This window comes from Bombyx mori, chromosome 12 (assembly GCF_030269925.1).
Source record: "Bombyx mori chromosome 12, ASM3026992v2".
NCBI lineage: Eukaryota > Metazoa > Arthropoda > Insecta > Lepidoptera > Bombycidae > Bombyx > Bombyx mori.
Genome location: NC_085118.1, coordinates 9,210,953 through 9,221,853, shown reverse-complemented (window position 1 = coordinate 9,221,853; position 10,901 = coordinate 9,210,953). Strand labels below are relative to the sequence as shown.

The 10,901-nt window shown below is 37.9% G+C and overlaps 1 protein-coding gene across 1 annotated transcript in view; it reads left to right on the top strand.

Moving 5' to 3' along the window:
• The first annotated feature begins 1,559 nt into the window (after window positions 1-1,559).
• LOC101736102 (cilia- and flagella-associated protein 44) overlaps window positions 1,560-10,901 on the top strand; it is a 29,712-nt gene continuing 20,370 nt past the window's right edge. The window contains exons 1-13 of the mRNA XM_021350142.3: window positions 1,560-1,695; window positions 3,314-3,482; window positions 3,897-4,059; window positions 4,225-4,379; window positions 4,455-4,618; window positions 5,366-5,496; window positions 5,576-5,680; window positions 5,937-6,086; window positions 6,162-6,221; window positions 6,963-7,205; window positions 7,655-7,828; window positions 8,597-8,788; window positions 9,024-9,166. Coding sequence (XP_021205817.2) covers window positions 1,662-1,695; window positions 3,314-3,482; window positions 3,897-4,059; window positions 4,225-4,379; window positions 4,455-4,618; window positions 5,366-5,496; window positions 5,576-5,680; window positions 5,937-6,086; window positions 6,162-6,221; window positions 6,963-7,205; window positions 7,655-7,828; window positions 8,597-8,788; window positions 9,024-9,166 — 1,883 coding nt within the window. The 5' untranslated portion in view covers window positions 1,560-1,661. The remainder of the gene's footprint in view (window positions 1,696-3,313; window positions 3,483-3,896; window positions 4,060-4,224; window positions 4,380-4,454; window positions 4,619-5,365; window positions 5,497-5,575; window positions 5,681-5,936; window positions 6,087-6,161; window positions 6,222-6,962; window positions 7,206-7,654; window positions 7,829-8,596; window positions 8,789-9,023; window positions 9,167-10,901) is intronic.

Here is a 10,901-nt window from a genome sequence, read left to right as displayed (position 1 = left end):
TTTTCTGACGTTTCAATACAGCGATTTGTCAGACGCGTACTACAAATTAATAACTTTTCTTTTACGTTTTCTGACTCTGTCAATCAATAGTTTCCTTGTGTAGAATAAAAGAGATAAATAGATACATATGTACATCGGTACCTTTAGCTATTTTTATTTTCAAACCATTTTCAAACAAATGTCACACCACATGACAGTAGCACTTCCATTTTCCAATAGGAAAGGCGAAGGTATCGCACCATACAGCTTAATATTTGATATTTTCTTGTTTTGAAAACAATATAGAGTAAATTATTATACATTTGTATTATTACGACAAAGAATAATATGTTTGATTGAGGTAATGTTGATTTATTTGAGACTGGTCAATTGGAAATTAAATAAAATGAGATCTAATCTTTCATATTATTCCATCCATTCCAATCCATACCACTTCCAGCATCCCACTCCCTAATAGGCCCGTTAACACCTCCACCGTTAGCCCCGTCACTCTCTTTGGCCAGCCCATACCGTGGGCCCCGCAGGACAAATACCTAGGCTTCACCCTCGACAGAGGGATGACATTCCGTCCCCACATTAAAACGGTACGCGACCGTGCCGCCTTCATATTAGAACGTCCGTACCCTATGCTATGCAAGCGAAGCAAACTGTCCCTCCGTAATAAGGTAACTCTCTACAAAACTTGCATACGCCCCGTCATGACGTATGCAAGCGTAATGTTCGCTCACGCGGCCCGCACCAACTTAAAGCCCCTTCAGGTTATTCAATCCCGATTCTGCAGGATAGCCGTCAGAGCACCATGGTTCCTGAGGAACGTGGATCTCCACGATGACCTGCTCGACTCTGTCAGTAAATATCTACAGTCGGCATCATTGCGTCATTTCGAGAAGGCGGCACGACATGAGAACCCTCTCATCGTGGCCGCTGGAAACTACATACCCGACCTAGTAGACCGAATGGTAAACCGTCGACGTCGCCCAAAGCACGTCATTACGGATCCCCCTGACCCATTAACGTTACTTTTAGGCACCACAAGCACCGGTCATCGTCCTCGTCGAACCCGTCGCTTGCGACGAAGGGCTCGACGAACGAATTAACCCACAAACACAACCCACTGAGTTTCACGCCGGATCTTCTCAGTGGGTTTCCGATCCGGTGGTAGATTCTGCGAAACACTGCTCTTGCTAGGGTCAGTGTTAGCAACTCTCCGGTTTGAGCCCCGTGAGCTCACCTACAAACGTTAGGGCGAAGCTGAAATAGCCTCTCAAGGCTATCAGCATAGGTAGGGAAAAAAAACCAATCCATTTTATTTCATCTTTAAAATAAAATCTCAGTAAAATGGTGGAAATTTATTGAAATTCGAGTACATTTTGTAGAAAAAGTCTGTATGGATTCAAACGCGTATTTGAATTCATACAGGTGTGCAAAGGTGTACAGGTTTCGTCTAACGTGCGTGCGTATCGCGTTTGTATCGCTACAAAAGCGCGTCGACGGCGCGTTTAAAAAACGCGGTGTGCACAGGCCCTAAGGTAGCGAAAATCATAGATTATACAGTAATCGAATTACTTTGGTAACCAAGGAAACCAAATTGTGTTTTCTACAATATTGTGTGATTACAATAATAATACCTATAATATTTATTGAACAGATTTTACTACGTTATGTCCGAAGAGCAACAAGAACACAATGAAGAAGGTAACTTCTACAAAATTTGCAAAGTTCACGCTACACCAAATATAAAATTATCTAATAGCACTGATAAATATTTATTTTTATTTATTTATTGCATAGATAGGTGGACGAGCTCACGGCTTACCTGGTGTTAAGTGGTTACTGGAGCCCAAAGACATCAAAAACGTAACTGCCGCCACCCTCCTTGATAAATGAGTGCCAGTCTCAGTACAGTTACAACGGCTGCCCCACCCTCCAAACCGAAACGCATTACTGCTTCACGGCAGAAATAGACAGGGTGGTGGTACCTACAGTGCGGACTCACAAGAGGTCCTACCACTAGTATTATATTCTATATAATTATAGTTTTAGTCTCATGACCGCTGGCAATGTAATCTTATAGTATTCTTTTTTGGCATAGACTGGTGCACGATATCTGTGCCGACCTGGTGCTGAGTAGTTATCAGAGCCCTTTGACAAAAAGGCCAATGCCTTAACTCATCTTAAACATGAGATCTAAGTCTCGACTATATATTTTTTTTTTTATTTTTTTTTTATTGCTTAGATGGGTGGACGAGCTCACAGCCCACCTGGTGTTAAGTGGTTACTGGAGCCCATAGACATCTACAACGTAAATGCGCCACCCACCTTGAGATATAAGTTCTAAGGTCTCAGTATAGTTACAACGGCTACCCCACCCTTCAAACCGAAACGCATTACTGCTTCACGGCAGAAATAGGCAGGGCGGTGGTACCTACCCGTGCGAACTCACAAGAGGTCCTACCACCAGTGATTATACAAATTATAATTTTGCGGGTGTGATTTTTATTACACGATGTTATTCCTTCACCGTGGAAGTCAATCGTGAACATTTGTTAAGTACGTATTTCATTCGAAAAATTGGTACCCACCTGCGGGATTCGAACACCGGTGCATCGCAACAACGAATGCACCGGACGTCTTATCCTTTAGGCCACGACGACTTCAAAGTACAATGACAGATATTGAAACCGGGAATAACCAGGGTGGTGGTACTTAAATGTACTGATGTATTAAACCGATTCTCATAGACACAGAGCCCACTAAGTTTTTCGCCGAATCTTGTCAGTGCGCCGCGATTCCGGTCACTGCTCTTGCTAGGGCTAGTGTTAGCAAATTCTCTCAGGTTGACGGCTGTGGGCTCACCTACCCGTCCGCGCGAAGCTAGAATAGCCCCTTAGCTACAAGCGAATAGGTATAAAAAAAACGATATTTCGGAGCCTAATTCTGAAAATCAATACGTACGCACGGCTACGTAAATAAATATGATCGGAAAATTATATCGTAAGTCAAAATAACAATCTTAAATCCTTCACTGCTATTATTTAACGATTGACTTGGTAGTAGTTAGGACCTTTGTCTGCTGAACTGAGTGTAGCGAGTCTATTTCCACATCGAGCTAACATTCGTACTACAAACGGGTTTCTTGGCTCTATTTCGGTGGTTAATAGCTATTTAATATGTATAAATTTATATGTATCTATGTATTTACTTCAGTCTCGGGTGATTATGGTACAAGAAATCCTAGTTTAGGGTTAGATGATCGTATGTAGCTTGCCCCCGGCTATTAAAAATATATATTTAAAATATGTATTTAATATAGAAGGAGAAGAAGAAGAAGAAATACCAATTTCACAACCAGCAATCGAAGAAATAGAGGAAGAGCAAGTCGAAGAAGAGTCAATATTGACAGAGTATGATTCCGAAGATTTTGTTTCTGGCGCAGTTACCACTCTAGATTCAACATTACCAGCCGATTTATTTGAATTCAAGTATCCTTTATACTGCTACTGAAATAATGAAACTAAAAAACTATTATTTTTTTCTTTTTTTTTTATTGCTTAGATGGGTGACCACCTGATGTTGTGGTTAGCGAAGTTCATTGACATCACAAATCCCGCCACCGAGCTTGAGGTATGAGGGCTAAGTCTCAGTTGTATAAAGGGTATCCCATCCATCAAACTGGAAGACATGATTACTTCGCCGCCGGAATAGACAGGGTGGTGGTGTCTACTTGTGCCGTCTCATAATATACCCTACCAAATCCCGCCCAAGTTGACTTCTAATGCATGTTTGTGTGGGTGAATTTTTGGATGGGTGCATGTTATGACATGTTTTATTATATATCAGAACCTTTTAAATGATTAATCATGTTTGTGAGGGTATATTCTTTAACATCGATCTAGGCATTCATACGGCTATAACTGTCGCAAATATTTCAATTTATGCGCTTGCGACGACACTGTCGTTTGCTGGTCTGCTGGGAGTATTATCACTTTCATGGATGTCAGTACTAAACAAACGTGGTTCCGTAGAAGTACAACTGGTGGTTCCGTCGGAAATATTACGGTAATTGTATAATTTACGATACTTAACTAAAAAAACTTTAGACGAGAATCAAACAAGTACAAAACTAAACAATAAGCCAGGAAATTAAATTCTTCTACCCTACAGTTTAAGTAAATTTCGACTAAGCAATTAAAAAGACATTCCATTTTTATTTTATCTTTAAAGTCCTACAGAAAAGATCCCAATTATCGGATAGCAATAGCTGAAGGCAGGGAGGGACACCAGGACCCTCTGATACTCCTTTATACCTGGCCGCAGATGGAAATAGACGCTGTACTTCGCGACGGTACTACTAACGCATACTCTATAATGGATTTTAGGTAAAACAAAAAACTATTATAATCGTATAACACGTTTAAAAAAATTATAGTTAATTATTATCATTTACGAAACAGTCCAGATGGCGAACTTCTGGCATCAGTGGGTAAAGAACCGGATTATAATTTGACGATTTGGAATTGGAAACGTCATAAAATTTTATTGCGTACCAGCGCCTTTACGTTCGATGTTAATTCTGTAATGTTTTCACCATATTGCCCTGGTCAACTCACAACTGCAGGTCAGATGAACAAATAAGTTAAAATAATTTCTTCATTATCACAACGACATATCAGTCAAAATCGTTTACATTTTTTTTTTATTGCTTAGATGGGTGGACGAACTCACAGCCCACCTGGTGTTAAGTGGTTACTGGAGCCCATAGACATCCACAACGCAAATGCGCCACCCATTTTGAGATACAAGCTCTAAGGTCTCAAGTATAGATACAACGGCTGCCCCACCCTTCAAACCGAAACGCATTACTGCTTCACGGCAGAAATAGGCAGGGTGGTGGTACCCACCCGCGCGGACTCACAAGAGGTCCTACCACCAGTAAAAAATTTAACATGCATTAAATTTTCTTTCTTAAATGCATACATTTTATTGTTATTTATACATATATATATTTATACATTTATTGCGGTCTACTTAAAGGAAGCTTATGGTTATTCTCAGATGTCCTTATGCTGTTTACCGCCATCATAGCGGTACGACTATGTAATTACTAGTGTAATTGCTAGAGATCTCGTACGAATTGCATCTTATGTAATTTTGTTGCAAAGTTGTAAAAAATTTCGGATATGGTGAGATGGTTCACGTTACGAGACGCTACGGGCTCCGGTAACCAATTAAAATCAGGAGAGCCTACAAAGAAATCCTTAGTGGTTCAGTAGCATAATTATTACTTTTACCAAAGTAGAGTAGTATTAAACATTGCTGGATTTGCCTAAGTGCCTAATGGTATGCTCAAATGTGTTTATTTTAGGGGCGGCTCACATAAAATTTTGGAAAATGGCACAAACATTTACTGGACTGAAACTGAAAGGGGAACTTGGTAGATTCGGTAAAACGGAAATTTGCGATGTGCTTGGAGTTTATCCAATGCCTGATGAAAAGGTTTGATTTATATATGGTTTTATTTATAAAATAGGTACATTATAAAAATGCATTGCATAATTATTTTTGTAATTTGCAGGTACTATCTGGATGCGAGTGGGGTAATGTTTTGGTGTGGGAAGCAGGACTAGTAAAGTTAGAAGTTACTCAGCGTGGAAGGAAAAGTTGCCATTCGGCACCAGTGGTATGTTTTAATAGTACTTTTTTTTTTGTACCATAACACCTGAAGTGCGAAATGAGGTCTTATTCGCCTTATACGTTTCTCCCATTCGAAGGGCTAAGAAAAATATAGACTTCTTTGTCGTCAATAGGTCATAATTTGAATTTGATTTAGCGCAGGAGCGAGATGAGAATATACCTAAAGTGTCCTATAAAGTGTCTGCTGTGAATGTTTTAATGTAAGGTTTTACAATTTATCTCTTTATCTTTTTGTTAAAAAGATCCAATTTATGCTGAGCTCTGCTGGCGATGAAGTTACGACTGTTTCCCGTGATGGCTGCGTGAGGGCTTGGTATTGGGATACAGTGGAGCAAGCCGACCCACCAGAGGATGACCCTTATGTAGAGCTCAATCCTGTCGCTGAAACCTGCGTAATTCTCTATTTTATTTATATGCCTACTTATATTTAAGTTTTTAAATAATATTAACTTAAAATTAATTTTTAGGTTCCAAGCTGTCAAATCATGTGTTTAAAACATCAAAAAGATATGTTTTGGTATGCACAGGTAAGAAAGCAATGCTTAAAATCAATACCCAATCTAGGCATAAATATTGGTACAATAAAAAACATTTAATTTAAGTTTGGGACCTGTTGTTCAATCGTTTGTACCAGTCTCTGGGTTTTAATTATCTTCACACTAATATGTATCAACTGTACTATTCAAATGGAGTGGGGAAAAAAAAATAAAGTACTTCTTCAAATCAAAGCAATCTAACAAGAGAATACGACTTTAAAATTTAAAAAATTTAATTTGAAGATTTTAACAGGTAGAATGTACGAATTTATTTTTATAGCTCTACAAAAGTGTTACATTTAGTTAGTCTGTAGGGTCTGAAGCTATGCCATATATTTGTGAAAAAAGTATATAAAGATTGTCCCGTATGTATCTAACCTCTTAACAACACCATGCTCCTTAATCAAGAAGGACTTCTTAGCAGAGCTCAGCACCGAGCGGTCGACTAAGTTCGATCGACACAAGTTCCCCTGGAAAAAAACTCCACCTTAATCTGCTTTATGACATATTTTAAAGAATATAGTATTTTTTCAAGCGCGATGAGTACTTTGTGTCTAAAACATTTGGTAATATTGGCATTGACAAAAAATCCCACGAAGAAAGTGTATGATTCAAATGATAACTAGCCTTAAGGTTTAAACAAAAAAATCATGGTTTCCTTGTAACAATACCGAAGGCACAATTAAGTGTATTAATATGAACTTCAAAGTAATTCTTCTTTTACATTTGAAGGACGGCAATGGTGGAATTTGGACTGTTGAGCTAGAGATAGATAAAATAGAATGCGATCACCAAAAAGTCATGACCTGTCACGCCGGTGGTGTAGTTGCCATGGCAGCTTTGAGGACACATCCAATTTTAATCACGGCTGGTGAAGATGGAGCTTTGCACGCATATTGCACAGAGACTTACGCGTTGTTGGCTCGTTTCCAGTTTCCGACACCTATTACATGTATGCTGTATCCACCAGAAGAGGTAAAATGAGATATTTCATAATCTTATCTCTATTAACATGCTTATTAAATTTACTAATTTTATATAAATGACGATAGCTTGATGGAAACAGGCCTGGTCGAAACGAATGTATCCCCTCGACTAAACCTAGCTTCGAATCTTCTGATCTGTATTGTTTATAAACACTCGTTCTTATGCACCTAACCCAACTTATTCACGAATTAGTTCCTAGATGACGTAATGACATCGACGTATAATAACCAAACGCTTCAATTTTGTAAACTTGCGTTAAATCTAGGTCTAGAGCATTCCAAAAGTAGAACGAAAGAGGGTAGTTGACTTTTATCTCAGCGACAATTTTTTTTAAACCAGTTTATAAAAAACCAACAGCATAATTTGCAACTGGCACATTAGAATTGGCAAGTTTAATTTTCGAATACATATTTAGATTCGTATTTGTTACATTCAAGGTGGATGAAACTTCGCGGATCTTAATAGTAGGCTTCACGGATGGGATAATGCGGCATTTATTACTTCACCCAGAACATTTACTATCGCGTTCTAGTATAGTAGAATTGAAGGTGGATTCTACACTTACAATTCACAGCGAAGATAGAGAAACCGACGTAGTGGATTTGATTTCGGTACTTATACAATTCATATCTTTTTTTTTCTAAAATATCCTAAATTTATATTGACTAATTTTCGTTACAGCCTAGTATTAATTGATTAAACAGTTAAGGAAATGAATTTACTTAATTCTGCATAACTTTTCGAAAAACTTTTAGCTCAGTCACACTGAAATGGCACAACATAATATTGTCTTTTTCTAACTCTATTCAAAAGTTCATAAAAGTACATAAATGTATGGAAGTGATATAAATAAGCCACGTAACTTTTAGTCAGCTAAGCTAGCCCCCAATTTACACAAAATATTATTTATTGAAAAGTAAAATTTTTGGAAATATTTTGCCTCATGTTGTTCGTACACTCTTCCTATTTGTGAAAATATAATTACATTAAAATAACTTACAGTTTATTCTCGCATTTCCTATTTTCATACTATTATTTCAGACATTTCGAGTACTCTACAGTTTTTGTTGTCACGAACGACTAAGATGCATAGACCTAGGTTTCATACTTCAGTGCTAAGATGTTTGTAATTCTTTAAATTGTAATTATTGTGCTAACTACCGTCTATGCTTAGTTAGAATAGTTAACGCGAGCTTAAAACGTAATAGTAGTTTTGATTATGTCTGCGGATCGCAAATACAAATCAAAACATACTAATCTTACATCACTAAGATTACATTATCAGGAATTTTTTAAAGTTAACAGGTAGCAGATAACAGTTTAATTTAACAGTACCTAATAAAATTTTAGCTTAAACCAAAATAATATTGCGTTTCTAGCTATGGAAGCCTCATTCAAAAGCCATAACACAGATAACGATAAATGAGCAACATACATTACTGGTAACATGTGGACAGGATTGTACTATATTCATGTATAAACTTGAAGCAGGAATTCCTTTTAAATTACAAAGACTCGGATTTATTGAAACTCCAAACAATATCGCCTACATGACATGGAAACCCGAAGAGGTAATTCAAATCCCCTATCGATTCGATTCAAATGAAAATGTTCGGTATCGGTTTTGTGAAATTTAATCTTGATTAAAATGTATTTTCGTCGTCACAACTTCGCTTCAAATCGTCACAACTTCGCCACCGGTTCGCAGTCCATTTTCATAACTGAGAAGATTCGGCAAAATATAATCATTGAATTTTACTAAAACTATATTAGACATTTCATCAGATTTGCTATTTCATTTTGTAGGAACGTGTATTACTTTTATGTGGTCAAGTTGGTTTCATTATGGAAGCAGTGCTACCTGACGTGAACGTTAACAAATACAGTGACATAACCACATTCAAACTAAATTTCGTATCTTTCAAAGAGACTCTTGTCAAAAAACACTTGTAAGTAATATTGTTTGTATGGCTCTAAAAGCATGTTCGTTTTAGCTTTCAAAATTAGGCAGGTAACAAACAGGTCTCTATGCAGTTTTCCTAAAAATCATCCGATGTAAACCACCATTTAAAATGTGAGACGAAAATTTAAATTTTACAAATCTTATTTTTAAGACCTCCTCTTCCAACGCATTTTCAATTGCACATTAAACGCAATTAAATATCAGATAACACGCTGTGTCAATAGTTTTCTGTGACGTAGAGCATTACAGTGTAATTATATAATTATACCTAGTCAGGTCATAAGTATTGTCACACAGTAAAAACTTTTCTTTTAGAATGCTGGCCACAAAAATTTTTGTTGAATTCGAATTTCGAATTGTTCATGAAAATAAAAATGTATACTTTTAGAATTTTACTCATTTTTAAATATGGAGTGGACGCTTAAAGAAGACCGTGTTGCAGTTATTGCGTTGCATCGTTGCGGTTACGCGCCAATTCAAATTTTTAACATACTGAAAATTTTGAATATAACCAAAAGATTCGTTTATCGTACCATCAAACGATACAATGAAGACTCTAGTGTAGATGACAGGTCAAGAAGTGATCGCCCTCGGTCTGTTAGGACTCCAGCAGTGATAAAAGCTGTGAAGGCGCGAATTCAAAGAAATCCCAAACGTAAGCAGAAACTGTTGGCCCTTCAGATGGGGTTAAGCAGAACCACGGTGAAAAGGGTGTTAAATGAAGACTTAGGGCTTCGGGCATATCGAAGAAAAACAGGGCATCGTTTGAATGCTCCTCTAATGGACCTGAGACTGAAGAGATGCCGCGCTTTGTTGAAGCGGTACGCGGGAAAAAAATATCGGGAAATTCTTTTTTCGGATGAAAAAATTTTTACCGTAGAAGAGAGCTACAACAAACAAAATGATAAGGTGTACGCACACAGTAGTGAAGAAGCGAGCAACCGTATTCCACGTGTCCAACGAGGTCATTTTCCATCCTCGCTCATGGTATGGTTGGGAGTTTCTTATTGGGGCTTAACAGAGGTACATTTTTGTGAGAAAGGTGTAAAAACGAATGCAGTTGTGTATCAAAATACAGTCCTAACGAACCTTGTGGAACCTGTTTCTCATACCATGTTCAATAACAGGCACTGGGTATTCCAACAAGATTCGGCGCCAGCTCATAGAGCGAAGAGCACACAAGACTGGCTGGCGGCGCGTGAAATCGACTTCATCCGGCACGAAGACTGGCCCTCCTCCAGTCCAGTCCAATCCGTTAGATTACAAGATATGGCAACACTTGGAGGAAAAGGCGTGCTCAAACCCTCATCCCAATTTGGAGTCACTCAAGACATCCTTGATTAAGGCAGCCGCCGATATTGACATGGACCTCGTTCGTGCTGCGATAGACGACTGGCCGCGCAGATTGAAGGCCTGTATTCAAATCATGGAGGTCATTTTGAATAAACTTTAGTGTCATAAGAATCTATGTTTTGTTAAGTTCATTTTGGTATATGAATGGTTACATAATGAATAGACTTGTTTCAATTATTTTACATTAAACATGTGACAGAATTTATGACCTGACTAGGTATAATATATAGACCAGACCCGAAAATCTGTCAGGCTCACTAACTACTAGAAACTAACTACTAAGAGGCGATGAAAAATATGTCAGCCTCAGTTTGTTTTGTATACATAGGCATTTAATTACTTCTATTTAGGCGTTAGAATAATTTCCC